At 36.2% G+C, this 15,627-nt stretch overlaps 1 protein-coding gene across 7 annotated transcripts in view; it reads right to left on the reverse strand.

The window, feature by feature from the left end:
* Positions 1-15,627, reverse strand: part of LOC130294557 (alpha-tectorin-like) — a 31,711-nt gene that overhangs the window by 8,167 nt on the left and 7,917 nt on the right. For 2 of the 7 annotated variants that reach the window (XM_056544550.1, XM_056544547.1), the window contains exons 2-4: positions 14,245-14,378; positions 9,557-9,612; positions 847-900 (exon numbers count right to left, since the gene is read on the reverse strand). In XM_056544550.1, coding sequence (XP_056400525.1) covers positions 847-900; positions 9,557-9,612; positions 14,245-14,261 — 127 coding nt within the window. In that variant the 5' untranslated portion in view covers positions 14,262-14,378. Of the gene's footprint in view, positions 1-841; positions 901-9,556; positions 9,613-12,059; positions 12,230-12,379; positions 12,827-13,976; positions 14,402-15,627 lie in introns of those variants that run through there. The other 5 variants (XM_056544546.1, XM_056544545.1, XM_056544549.1 and 2 more) reach the window with 5 other exon arrangements.

Consider the following 15,627-nt stretch of genomic DNA (forward strand, 5'->3'; position numbering starts at 1 on the left):
AAAAAATCTTAATCCTTCCAGTACTTATTAGCTGCTGAATACTACAGAGGAAATGGTTTTCTTTTTGGAACACAGAGCTCTCTGCTGACATCATGACCAAAGTGCTCTCTGCTGACATCATGACCACAGTGCTCTCTGCTGACATCTTTGTCCATTTTAGGAACTGTCCAGAGCAGTATCTGTTTTCTATGGGGATTTTCTCCTACTCTGGACAGTTCTTAAAATGGACAGAGATGTCAGCAGAGAGCACTGTGGTCATGATGTCAGCAGAGAGCACTGGGTTTTCCACCGGAGTACCCCTTTCGTAAAAAAAAAAAAAAGCCATGAAAAAGTCCCATCATAATAAAAATGGTTCTGTTAAAAACTACAGATCGGGGCGCAAAAAACAGGCCCATATAAGGAGAAATAATAAAGTAATAGGGGTCAGAATTGGACAAAATTTCCCCCGCATATGTGTATCCTGTGATGTCACGCATATATAATTAATTATGCAAATTAGCATGGCCTGTATTTTTTTTATTTTTTTTGCAAGAAAGGCGGCGACCCTAAGGACAAGTTTTTCTCACGTATCCCTACTAAGGACCGGGTGAACAGCCCCGGTTGGTGGAGCAGCGGAGGTCCATCTTGGATACACAGACCTTTCACTACAGTTGTGCCTATTCTAGCTTTTCCTATGGACAACAGTCTTGCACTAGGGGGCGCCCTCTCTTTGTTTCTTGCTTGAAAATAATTGTCACATGACAAACACTATTATTTTTGCAACAGAATCTAAAAGTTTCAAACAAATCTGATACGTGACCCCAAGATTATGGCTAATTCTCCATAAGGTGCAGCTACTTACGGTACCTGGGTGAGTATATGACAGGTGTCCATAGCCGGATGACAGAACCGACAGCAGCGCTGCAAAACAAGTGTGGGCAGAGGTCAGAACCTGGTAACATGAAAAGGGCGGTGACCCTAAAATACACTTCAGAGAGAGGAGGAGTGTAATGTTCTTCAATGGGATGAGTGACGGGAAGTGTAAAAACAGCCCGACCATCCGTTATGTCTACTTTATATTACGTCTTTAGTGCGGAGACCCATCATATGTGACTGATATCATCCTCTTATAACGCTCCAGTACTGATATAACCTCTATATATTACATCATATGTGATGATATTAGCCGCTCCTCTTATAACGCTCCAGTACTGATATAACCTCTATATATTACATCATATGTGACTGATATCATCCTCTTATAACGCTCCAGTACTGATATAACCTCTTTATATTACATCATATGTGATGATATCAGCCGCTCCTCTTATAACGCTCCAGTACTGATATAACCTCTATATATTACATCATATGTGATATCAGCCGCTCCTCTTATAATGCTCCAGTACTGATATAACCTCTATATATTACATCATATGTGATGATATCAGCCGCTCCTCTTATAACGCTCCAGGACTGATATAATCTCTATATATTACATCATATGTGATGATATCAGCCGCTCCTCTTATAACGCTCCAGGACTGATATATCCTCTATATATTACATCATATGTGATGATATCATCCGCTCCTCTTATAACGCTCCAGTACTGATATAACCTCTATATATTACACCATATGTGATGATATCAGCCGCTCCTCTTATAACGCTCCAGTACTGATATAACCTCTATATATTACATCATATGTGACTGATATCATCCTCTTATAACGCTCCAGTACTGATATAATCTCTATATATTACATCATATGTGATGATAACGCTCCAGTACTGATATAATCTCTATATATTACATCATATGTGATGATATCAGCCGCTCCTCTTATAACGCTCCAGTACTGATATAACCTCTATATATTACATCATATGTGACTGATATCAGCCGCTCCTCTTATAACGCTCCAGTACTGATATAATCTCTATATATTACATCATATGTGATGATATCAGCCGCTCCTCTTATAACGCTCCAGTACTGATATAACCTCTATATATTACATCATATGTGATGATATCAGCCGCTCCTCTTATAACGCTCCAGTACTGATATAACCTCTATATATTACATCATATGTGATGATATCAGCCGCTCCTCTTATAACGCTCCAGTACTGATATAACCTCTATATATTACATCATATGTGACTGATATCAGCCGCTCCTCTTATAACGCTCCAGTACTAATATAATCTCTATATATTACATCATATGTGATGATATCAGCCGCTCCTCTTATAACGCTCCAGTACTGATATAACCTCTATATATTACATCATATGTGAGGATATCAGCCGCTCCTCTTATAACGCTCCAGTACTGATATAATCTCTATATATTACATAATATGTGATATCAGCCGCTCCTCTTATAACGCTCCAGTACTGATATAACCTCTATATATTACATCATATGTGATGATATCAGCCGCTCCTCTTATAATGCTCCAGTACTGATATAATCTCTATATATTACATTATATGTGACTGATATCAGCCGCTCCTCTTATAACGCTCCAGTACTGATATAACCTCTTTATATTACATCATATGTGACTGATATCAGCCGCTCCTCTTATAACGCTCCAATACTGATATAACCTCTATTACATCATATGTGATGATATCAGCCGCTCCTCTTATAACGCTCCAGTACTGATATAACCTCTATATATTACATCATATGTGATGATATCAGCCGCTCCTCTTTTAACGCTCCAGTACTGATATAACCTCTATATATTACATCATATGTGACTGATATCAGCCGCTCCTCTTATAACGCTCCAGTACTGATATAATCTCTATATATTACATCATATGTGACTGATATCAGCCGCTCCTCTTATAACGCTCCAGTACTGATATAATCTCTATATATTACATCATATGTGACTGATATCAGCCGCTTCTCTTATAACGCTCCAGTACTGATATATCCTCTATATATTACATCATATGTGATGATATCAGCCGCTCCTCTTATAACGCTCCAGTACTGATATAACCTCTATATATTACATCATATGTGATATCAGCCGCTCCTCTTATAACGCTCCAGTACTGATATATCCTCTATATATTACATCATATGTGACTGATATCAGCCGCTCCTCTTATAACGCTCCAGTACTGATATAATCTCTATATATTACATCATATGTGACTGATATCAGCCGCTCCTCTTATAACGCTCCAGTACTGATATAACCTCTATATATTACATCATATGTGATATCAGCTGCTCCTCTTATAACGCTCCAGTACTGATATAATCTCTATATTACATCATATGTGATGATATCAGCCGCTCCTCTTATAACGCTCCAGTACTGATATAACCTCTTTATATTACATCATATGTGATGATATCAGCCGCTCCTCTTATAACGCTCCAGTACTGATATAAGCTCTATATATTACATCATATGTGATGATATCAGCCGCTCCTCTTATAACGCTCCAGTACTGATATAACCTCTATATATTACATCATATGTGATATCAGCCGCTCCTCTTATAACGCTCCAGTACTGATATAATCTCTATATATTACATCATATGTGATATCAGCCGCTCCTCTTATAACGCTCCAGTACTGATATAACCTCTATATATTACATCATATGTGATGATATCAGCCGCTCCTCTTATAACGCTCCAGTACTGATATAATCTCTATATATTACATCATATGTGACTGATATCATCCTCTTATAACGCTCGAGTACTGATATAATCTCTATATATTACATCATATGTGATGATATCAGCCGCTCCTCTTATAACGCTCCAGAACTGATATAACCTCTATATATTACATCATATGTGATGATATCAGCCGCTCCTCTTATAACGCTCCAGTACTGATATAACCTCTATATATTACATCATATGTGATGATATCAGCTGCTCCTCTTATAACGCTCCAGGACTGATATAATCTCTATATATTACATCATATGTGATGATATCAGCCGCTCCTCTTATAACGCTCCAGTACTGATATATCCTCTATATATTACATCACATGTGATATCAGCCGCTCCTCTTATAACGCTCCAGTACTGATATAACCTCTATATATTACATTATATGTGACTGATATCAGCCGCTCCTCTTATAACGCTCCAGTACTGATATAACCTCTATATATTACATCATATGTGATATCAGCCGCTCCTCTTATAACTCTCCAGTACTGATATAATCTCTATATATTACATCATATGTGATGATATCAGCCGCTCCTCTTATAACGCTCCAGTACTGATATAATCTCTATATATTACATCATATGTGATATCAGCCGCTCCTCTTATAACGCTCCAGTACTGATATAATCTCTATATATTACATCATATGTGACTGATATCAGCCGCTCCTCTTATAACGCTCCAGTACTGATATAACCTCTATATATTACATAATATGTGATATCAGCCGCTCCTCTTATAACTCTCCAGTACTGATATAACCTCTATATATTACATCATATGTGACTGATATCAGCCGCTCCTCTTATAACTCTCCAGTACTGATATAACCTCTATATATTACATCATATGTGATATCAGCCGCTCCTCTTATAACACTCCAGTACTGATATAATCTCTATATATTACATCATATGTGATGATATCAGCCGCTCCTCTTATAACGCTCCAGTACTGATATAATCTCTATATATTACATCATATGTGATATCAGCCGCTCCTCTTATAACGCTCCAGTACTGATATAACCTCTATATATTACATCATATGTGATATCAGCCGCTCCTCTTATAACACTCCAGTACTGATATAATCTCTATATATTACATCATATGTGACTGATATCAGCCGCTCCTCTTATAACGCTCCAGTACTGATATAACCTCTATATATTACATCATATGTGATGATATCAGCCGCTCCTCTTATAACGCTCCAGTACTGATATAACCTCTATATATTACATCATATGTGATGATATCAGCCGCTCCTCTTATAACGCTCCAGTACTGATATAATCTCTATATATTACATCATATGTGATGATATCAGCCGCTCCTCTTATAACACTTCAGTACTGATATAATCTCTATATATTACATCATATGTGATGATATTAGCCGCTCCTCTTATAACGCTCCAGTACTGATATAACCTCTATATATTACATCATATGTGACTGATATCAGCCGCTCCTCTTATAACGCTCCAGTACTGATATAATCTCTATATATTACATCATATGTGACTGATATCAGCCGCTCCTCTTATAACGCTCCAGTACTGATATAACCTCTATATATTACATCATATGTGATATCAGCCGCTCCTCTTATAACGCTTCAGTACTGATATAATCTCTATATATTACATCATATGTGACTGATATCAGCCGCTCCTCTTATAACGCTCCAGTACTGATATAACCTCTATATATTACATCATATGTGATATCAGCCGCTCCTCTTATAACGCTTCAGTACTGATATAATCTCTATATATTACATCATATGTGATGATATCAGCCGCTCCTCTTATAATGCTCCAGTAATGATATAACCTCTATATATTACATCATATGTGATGATATCAGCCGCTCCTCTTATAACGCTCCAGTACTGATATAACCTCTATATATTACATCATATGTGAGGATATCAGCCGCTCCTCTTATAACGCTCCAGTACTGATATAATCTCTATATATTACATAATATGTGATATCAGCCGCTCCTCTTATAACGCTCCAGTACTGATATAACCTCTATATATTACATCATATGTGATGATATCAGCCGCTCCTCTTATAATGCTCCAGTACTGATATAATCTCTATATATTACATTATATGTGACTGATATCAGCCGCTCCTCTTATAACGCTCCAGTACTGATATAACCTCTTTATATTACATCATATGTGATGATATCAGCCGCTCCTCTTATAACGCTCCAATACTGATATAACCTCTATTACATCATATGTGATGATATCAGCCGCTCCTCTTATAACGCTCCAGTACTGATATAACCTCTATATATTACATCATATGTGATGATATCAGCCGCTCCTCTTATAACGCTCCAGTACTGATATAATCTCTATATATTACATCATATGTGATGATATCAGCCGCTCCTCTTATAACGCTCCAGTACTGATATAACCTCTATATATTACATCATATGTGACTGATATCAGCCGCTCCTCTTATTACGCTCCAGTACTGATATAACCTCTATATATTACATCATATGTGACTGATATCAGCCGCTCCTCTTATAACGCTCCAGTACTGATATAATCTCTATATATTACATCATATGTGACTGATATCAGCCGCTCCTCTTATAACGCTCCAGTACTGATATAATCTCTATATATTACATCATATGTGATGATATCAGCCGCTCCTCTTATAACGCTCCAGTACTGATATAATCTCTATATATTACATCATATGTGATGATATCAGCCGCTCCTCTTATAACGCTCCAGTACTGATATAACCTCTATATATTACATCATATGTGACTGATATCAGTCGCTCCTCTTATAACGCTCCAGTACTGATATAATCTCTATATATTACATCATATGTGATGATATCAGCCGCTCCTCTTATAACGCTCCAGTACTGATATAACCTCTATATATTACATCATATGTGACTGATATCAGCCGCTCCTCTTATAACGCTCCAGTACTGATATAACCTCTATATATTACATCATATGTGACTGACATCAGCCGCTTCTCTTATAACGCTCCAGTACTGATATAATCTCTATATATTACATCATATGTGATATCAGCCGCTCCTCTTATAACGCTCTAGTACTGATATATCCTCTATATATTACATCATATGTGATGATATCAGCCGCTCCTCTTATAACGCTCCAGTACTGATATAACCTCTATATATTACATCATATGTGATATCAGCCGCTCCTCTTATAACGCTCCAGTACTGATATAACCTCTATATATTACATCATATGTGACTGATATCAGCCGCTCCTCTTATAACGCTCCAGTACTGATATATCCTCTATATATTACATCATATGTGACTGATATCAGCCGCTCCTCTTATAACGCTCCAGTACTGATATAATCTCTATATATTACATCATATGTGACTGATATCAGCCGCTCCTCTTATAACGCTCCAGTACTGATATAACCTCTATATATTACATCATATGTGATATCAGCTGCTCCTCTTATAACGCTCCAGTACTGATATAATCTCTATATATTACATCATATGTGATGATATCAGCCGCTCCTCTTATAACGCTCCAGTACTGATATAACCTCTTTATATTACATCATATGTGATGATATCAGCCGCTCCTCTTATAACGCTCCAGTACTGATATAAGCTCTATATATTACATCATATGTGATGATATCAGCCGCTCCTCTTATAACGCTCCAGTACTGATATAACCTCTATATATTACATCATATGTGATATCAGCCGCTCCTCTTATAACGCTCCAGTACTGATATAATCTCTATATATTACATCATATGTGATATCAGCCGCTCCTCTTATAACGCTCCAGTACTGATATAACCTCTATATATTACATCATATGTGATGATATCAGCCGCTCCTCTTATAACACTCCAGTACTGATATAATCTCTATATATTACATCATATGTGATGATATCAGCCGCTCCTCTTATAACGCTCCAGTACTGATATAATCTCTATATATTACATCATATGTGACTGATATCATCCTCTTATAACGCTCGAGTACTGATATAATCTCTATATATTACATCATATGTGATGATATCAGCCGCTCCTCTTATAACGCTCCAGTACTGATATAACCTCTATATATTACATCATATGTGATGATATCAGCCGCTCCTCTTATAACGCTCCAGTACTGATATAACCTCTATATATTACATCATATGTGATGATATCAGCTGCTCCTCTTATAACGCTCCAGGACTGATATAATCTCTATATATTACATCATATGTGATGATATCAGCCGCTCCTCTTATAACGCTCCAGTACTGATATATCCTCTATATATTACATCACATGTGATATCAGCCGCTCCTCTTATAACGCTCCAGTACTGATATAACCTCTATATATTACATTATATGTGACTGATATCAGCCGCTCCTCTTATAACGCTCCAGTACTGATATAACCTCTATATATTACATCATATGTGATATCAGCCGCTCCTCTTATAACTCTCCAGTACTGATATAATCTCTATATATTACATCATATGTGATGATATCAGCCGCTCCTCTTATAACGCTCCAGTACTGATATAATCTCTATATATTACATCATATGTGATATCAGCCGCTCCTCTTATAACGCTCCAGTACTGATATAATCTCTATATATTACATCATATGTGACTGATATCAGCCGCTCCTCTTATAACGCTCCAGTACTGATATAACCTCTATATATTACATAATATGTGATATCAGCCGCTCCTCTAATAACTCTCCAGTACTGATATAACCTCTATATATTACATCATATGTGACTGATATCAGCCGCTCCTCTTATAACTCTCCAGTACTGATATAACCTCTATATATTACATCATATGTGATATCAGCCGCTCCTCTTATAACACTCCAGTACTGATATAACCTCTATATATTACATCATATGTGATGATATCAGCCGCTCCTCTTATAACGCTCCAGTACTGATATAACCTCTATATATTACATCATATGTGATGATATCAGCCGCTCCTCTTATAACGCTCCAGTACTGATATAATCTCTATATATTACATCATATGTGATGATATCAGCCGCTCCTCTTATAACACTTCAGTACTGATATAATCTCTATATATTACATCATATGTGATGATATTAGCCGCTCCTCTTATAACGCTCCAGTACTGATATAACCTCTATATATTACATCATATGTGACTGATATCAGCCGCTCCTCTTATAACGCTCCAGTACTGATATAATCTCTATATATTACATCATATGTGACTGATATCAGCCGCTCCTCTTATAACGCTCCAGTACTGATATAACCTCTATATATTACATCATATGTGATATTAGCCGCTCCTCTTATAACGCTTCAGTACTGATATAATCTCTATATATTACATCATATGTGACTGATATCAGCCGCTCCTCTTATAACGCTCCAGTACTGATATAACCTCTATATATTACATCATATGTGATATCAGCCGCTCCTCTTATAACGCTTCAGTACTGATATAATCTCTATATATTACATCATATGTGATGATATCAGCCGCTCCTCTTATAACGCTCCAGTACTGATATATCCTCTATATATTACATCATATGTGACTGATATCAGCCGCTCCTCTTATAACGCTCCAGTACTGATATAATCTCTATATATTACATCATATGTGACTGATATCAGCCGCTCCTCTTATAACGCTCAAGGACTATTATAAGCTGCTAACTTTAGAGTTCCTGTCCCTTTAAGTAAGATTTTGTGGTATTTCATGTTCATAATGTCTGACACACGTCCATTTACTTACCCAGGAGTACGACCATTATACAGTTCCAGGTGCCCATTTTCGTGTCTGTTTCCCCTCTGAAACACAGAACGATGGGGGGGATTGGTAAACAATTACAGGAGATATAGTATAGAATAAATATTGTGATGCAGTGATGAGTACAGAGAAAGGGATGATAATCTTATAAAGTACAGTAAAACCAACAATATGTACAATACTGAGAAGAGAGACAAATTTAAATATATATATTTATATATGGTATATATATATATATAAAATTTTATAAATAATAAATAAAATAATAATAATAAAAACTAATATATATATGTATATATTAATAATAAAATAAATAATAAAATTAAAAAATATATATCATTAAATAAATAATAAAATAAATAACAAATAATAAAACAAATATTTAAATAAAAATAAATAACAAATAAATAATTAAATAAAATATAATATAATATATATTAAAATGATAAATACATAATAAAATAATAAATTATAAAATAAAGAAATCAAATATAATAAAATATATATTATAAAAATAAATACTAACAAAATAAAGAAATATAATAAAAATATATATTCCAAAGAACGAGTTATCTATATGCACCGAAAACGCTCCAAGACGGTCTCCACGAGCCAATCTGAAAATCTTACTCAACAATAAGATATATATAGATATAGATATATATATATATTAATAATAATAAAATAAATAAGAAAATATATATCATTACATAAATAATAAATAAATAATCAAATAAATAACAAATAAATAATTAAACAAATAATAAAATAAATAACAAATAAATAATTAACTAAATAACAAATAAATTACAAAAATTATTAAATAAACAAAAATAAATAACAAATAAATAATTAAATAAATAAAAATAAATAACAAATAAATAAGTAAATAAAATGTTATATAATAAAATATATACTAAAATAATAAATACAAATTTAAATCATAAATAATAAAATAAAGAAAACAAATATAATAAAATATATATTATAAAAATAAATACTAACAAATAAAATAAATAAATATAATAAAAATATATATTCCAAAGAACAAGTTATCTATATCCACCGAAAACGCTCTAACCGGTCTCCACGAGCCAATCTGAAAATCTAACTCCACAATAAGATATATATAGATATATATATATATATATATATATATATATATATATATATATATACACGTCCAAGGAGGAAGACAGCACTAGTCCCTGCTCTTATGCCTGTGACCATCCGGATAACCAGTCCAGATATAGAACATCCAATTGGTATAGGTCACAGCAAAAAGTATGCAGACTCCCAATTTCAAAAAGGCTGTGGTCTTTATTTAGGTCATCAGCAATGCAACGTTTCGGAACTATACCAATTGCTGTGACCTATACCAATTGGATATATATATATATATATACACATATATACATATACATTAATAATAAAATAAATAAGAAAATATATATCATTAAATAAATAATAAATAAATAAGAAAATAAATAACAAATAAATAATGAAATAAATAACAAATAAATAATGAAATAAATAATAAAATAAATAATGAAATAAATAAAAATAAATAACAAATAATTAAATAAAATATAATATAATAAAATATATATTAAAATAAGAAATACATAATCAAATAATAAATAATAAAATAAAGAAATAAAATATAATAAAATGTATATTATAAAAAGTATAAATATAAATACTAACTAATAAAATAAAGAAATATAATAAAAAATATATATATTCCAAAGAACAAGTTATCTATATCCACCGAAAACGCTCTAAGACGATCTCCACGAGCCAATCTGAAAATCTTACTCAACAGAATTAAGAAGATTTTAATACATGATCCCTGCTTCTCCATTCACATCCAAAGCGAGACTTTGCTGGCTTTACAAAAAATGGATCATTCCATTACTCCCAGCATGTGCTGTCTTTGCAGTGGGACACGCCAGGCAGAACAAGTTGGATAGGGAACTGTGGCTACTTTTTTTTCGGTGTACCTGACTTTAGCTACACCGCTAAGCACTCTAGAGCAGTGTTTCCCAACCTGTGTGCCTCCAGCTGTTGCAAAACTACAACTCCAGGCATGCCCGGACAGCCGAAGGCTGTCCGGGCATGCCTGGAGTTGTAGTTTTGCAACAGCTGAAGACACACTGTTTGGAAAATACTGATGTAGAAAGTTAAATCTCCTAAAATAAAAAAAAAATGACAAACTCAGCTCTACTTTATCTGTATATAACATGCAATTGGGTATTATGCCAGGATGACTTAAATTCCTTTTTTAGTGTCATTTTAAGCAGTTTTGTGTTCAAATGTTTAAATATACACATAATATAGATCCCACATAGGCTCAAGGGACCCCCCTTCCCCTGATGCCCACCGACCCTGCACCTACCTCCTCCTGTGCTTCTCGGTTGTACAGTGAAGGGCAGTGCCTGCAGGTGGCACACAACTTATAAGTGCGGATTAGGGGGGAGTAACTTACATGTCAGCACACTGTCTCCGCATATGTTTGCATATGACTAGTACTTATGGCGGCTGTTTTACATTGTAACTATATGAGCAAGATAGAATAGGCATTAGGTGAGCACTAAGCTTTGTAGAGGTCCCCAGGTCAAGGTTTGTTCATTGGAGAAAGAGAGATACAAAATAGCTCTGTAAGTAAAACATACCGTCATACAGTGTCCACATCACACAGTAATGATCCAATAATACAGTAATAATTCTGAAAGGGTCTTTTTATTATTAAAAAAAAAAAGACTCTTCAGGCAGGTGGTCGGATTTGAGAGGTAAGCCTTGATTTACCTATTAGGCACAGTGTGGAGTCTTATGGAGGAGGTAGACAGGCTTACAGATTGCAGGTACCCAGCCCTGGCTTTCTCCCCCTCTCTTGCACATAGCGCTACCTGAGCCCCATTCGCACTCTAGGTGTCTCACTTTCCTGCAATCTGATATCCTCTGCCTGTTGTAGGGAGAATTCTGTCTCTAGAAACAAAAAGACCAAGATGGAACTATAGGGTTAGATATGATTCCCCTAACAGGTAGTAAGTATACTTATTTTTACACAAGGGACAGCTGCCCAGGGTGTTTAGATGTGAGATGCAAGCCTTGATTTACCAGGCACAGCTTAGATCCTCTTAAGGAGGCAGACAGGCTTACAGATTGCAGGTACCCAGCCTGCACTCTCTTTCTATCACATGATGCACATAACATTATCTGAGTGAGCACCATTCCCACTCTTCATCTTAAAAAGAAAAAAGTTTTGACCACTAGACGTCTCACTTCCTAGCAATCCGCTGTCCACTGCCTGTTAGGGGAATTATTTCAATTATATCAAAAACTATAGTTCTATCTTGGTCTCTTTGTTACAGAGACGGAATTCTCCTAACCTCAGGCAATGGATAGCAGATTGCAGGGAAGAGAGGCACCTAGTGGCAAAGACTTTAGAGCTTTTCTTTTTAGGGTGATATTTGACTATCCATAAAGTCCTGGGCAGCTGTCCCTTGTGTAAATACTAGTATACTTACTACTGTATGTACAAAGTGCTGCCTCCAGAATGCAATCTCCCCCTCCCTTTATTTAGTCATTATCATTAGCAGTAGCATTAGTCCAGTACTTAATTTAACATCTTCCTTGCAGTGATCCTGCTGCTGTTTTTTTCCTTTCTGTTCGCATAGCACCTTGTAAACCCAGAATATCTATAACCCCTTTCTTACCCCACATGCCACCTATAATAGTGTACTGTAAATCATCCCCCAGCACTATATCATGGCCTAGCTGAAAGGAGAAGGTGCTGTCCTGTGATTGGCCAGACAAGTAAGGGAAAGAAAGTCCAGGTGTGGCAACCGCTGAAATGGTTGTCCCAATTTGCTTCTTTCGGCTTTCTCTGCTCTGTTTGCAACATTCAGAGGAGGTCAGAAAAAACGGAAAGCAGTCAAAGCAGGGATGCTTCACAATTTGCGTACCGTAATTTCAATAGACTTTATTGGGAATTACACAAATGATGTAGCTCCGCAAGTCACGGTGTTTGTGCAATTCCTATTAAAGTCTATGGGAGTTAGGCACTACAAACTACAAATTATTCCCTAATCACAGATGCAAAACAACAACTCCCAGCATGCCCGGACAGCCGTTGGCTGTCCGGGCATGCTAAGAGTTGTAGTTTTGCAACAGCCAGAGGTGCGCTGGTTGGGAACCGCTGCTGCATAGATTGCTGACTTTTGCAGTATGGTGCGGATTATAGCTCTGTGCAGTCGTTTCCAGCATTCTAAGTTTTCCTAGTGCCTTGTTTCTAGTCAGTCCAGGCATGCTGGGAGTCGTAGTTTTGCAACAGCTGGAGGCACACTGGTTAGGAAACACTGTTCTAGACATTGCATTAGAGTGGGAATACACCTTTAAATACCGGTAGGTGGTCAAATCTTAAATTCATGTTAACTCCAAGTATCCTGAAAAAAGATGCTAAGAAGATATATCTGAGCTGTAGAAACTTTCCCTAAAAAGTAACCAACAGGAATCCCTCAGGTGGAGTCACATGTCCCGATGCCTCAGGGCCATACATCCGATGAACAAGCAAAACTGTAACAAAATGGAACACGGGACGGCGATCACTCATCCGGGACGCGGTTCATTGGCGGCTTCTAATCCGTAACGTGTGTGCAGAAGGGATTTACACAAAGGTTGAAGCCATTATCGGTGTACTCGGCTGACGTTCACGGCCGTCTCATTGGTCACTTCCATCCTACCAGGCTTCATGCTTTCGCCCACGGGTCACGGGTGTGTTTGAGCGGTCGCCCGTCATGTGTGGCTGTCCAAATAAAGAGATTACAACTAAGAATAAATACAAAAACACCATTAACTTCAATGTGAGGATCCTCCCAACCATTAGTGTAACATGACCTTATTTATTTCTTACACTGTGTGCACTATTAGTTATTGGTTAATCCTAAATAAAGGGGAACTCCGGAGGGGGAAAGAACATGTTTGTAAATTTGTAAAATTCTTGTATTAAAAAATCTTAACCTTCCAGTACCTATCAGCTGCTGTATGCTCCACAGGAAGTTGTGTAGTTCTTTTCTGTCTGACCACAGTGCTCTCTGCTGCCACCTTTGTCCATGTCAGGAACTGTCCAGACCAGGAGAGGTTTGCTCTGGGGACTTGCTCCTACTCTGGACAGGTCCTGACATGGACAGAGGTGTTAGCAGAGAGCACTGTGGTCAGACTGGAAAGAACTACACAACTTTCTCTTGAGCATACAGCAACTGATAAGTACCCACTCCAAAGTACCCTTTAAAGGCGTACTCCGCTGAAAAACATTTTTCTTAAAATCAACTGGTGCCAGAAAGATAAGAAGATTTGTAAATTACTTCTATATGAAAATCCTTTCAATACTTATCAGCTGCTGTATGCTCCACTGGAAGTTCTTTTCTTTTTGAATTTCCTTTCTATCTGACCACAGTGCTCTCTGCTGACACCTCTGTCTATTTTAGGAACTGTCCAGAGTAGGAGCAAATCCCCATAGCAAACCTATCCTGCTCAAGACAGTTCCTAAAATGGACAGAGGTGTTAGCAGAGAGCACTGTGGTCAGACAGAAAGGAAATTCAAAAAGAAAAGAACTTCCTGTGGAACATATAGCAGCTGATAAGTACTGGAAAGATTAAGATTTTTTTTAATAGAAGTAATTTACAAATCTGTTTAACTTTTTGGCACCAATTGATTTAAAAAAAATATATATATATATATATGTTTTCCAAATGTTATTTATACTGATCACAACATTTAAAGCAGTGTTGGGTCTTTGGTTACACTCATCAGATCACCTGCAGCTTGATTGTGGGGGCCTGATGAGTGAAGATGGCAGTCAGAGGTCATCTTACCTGCTCCTCTTCGGAGATCCTCTCTAACTAAGGCAAACTATTACAGAATCAACCAGGTCACAGTCCCCAAGGTTATTTATTTGGTGTTAGAAAAAAAATAAATAAAAAGGAAAATCTTCAGCTCACCTCCCACTGGTTTTGCGCGGATCCTCAGCCTGGCCCAGCTTGATACGTAGTTT

Source organism: Hyla sarda, chromosome 10 (assembly GCF_029499605.1).
Source record: "Hyla sarda isolate aHylSar1 chromosome 10, aHylSar1.hap1, whole genome shotgun sequence".
In the NCBI taxonomy this organism is placed as follows: domain Eukaryota; kingdom Metazoa; phylum Chordata; class Amphibia; order Anura; family Hylidae; genus Hyla; species Hyla sarda.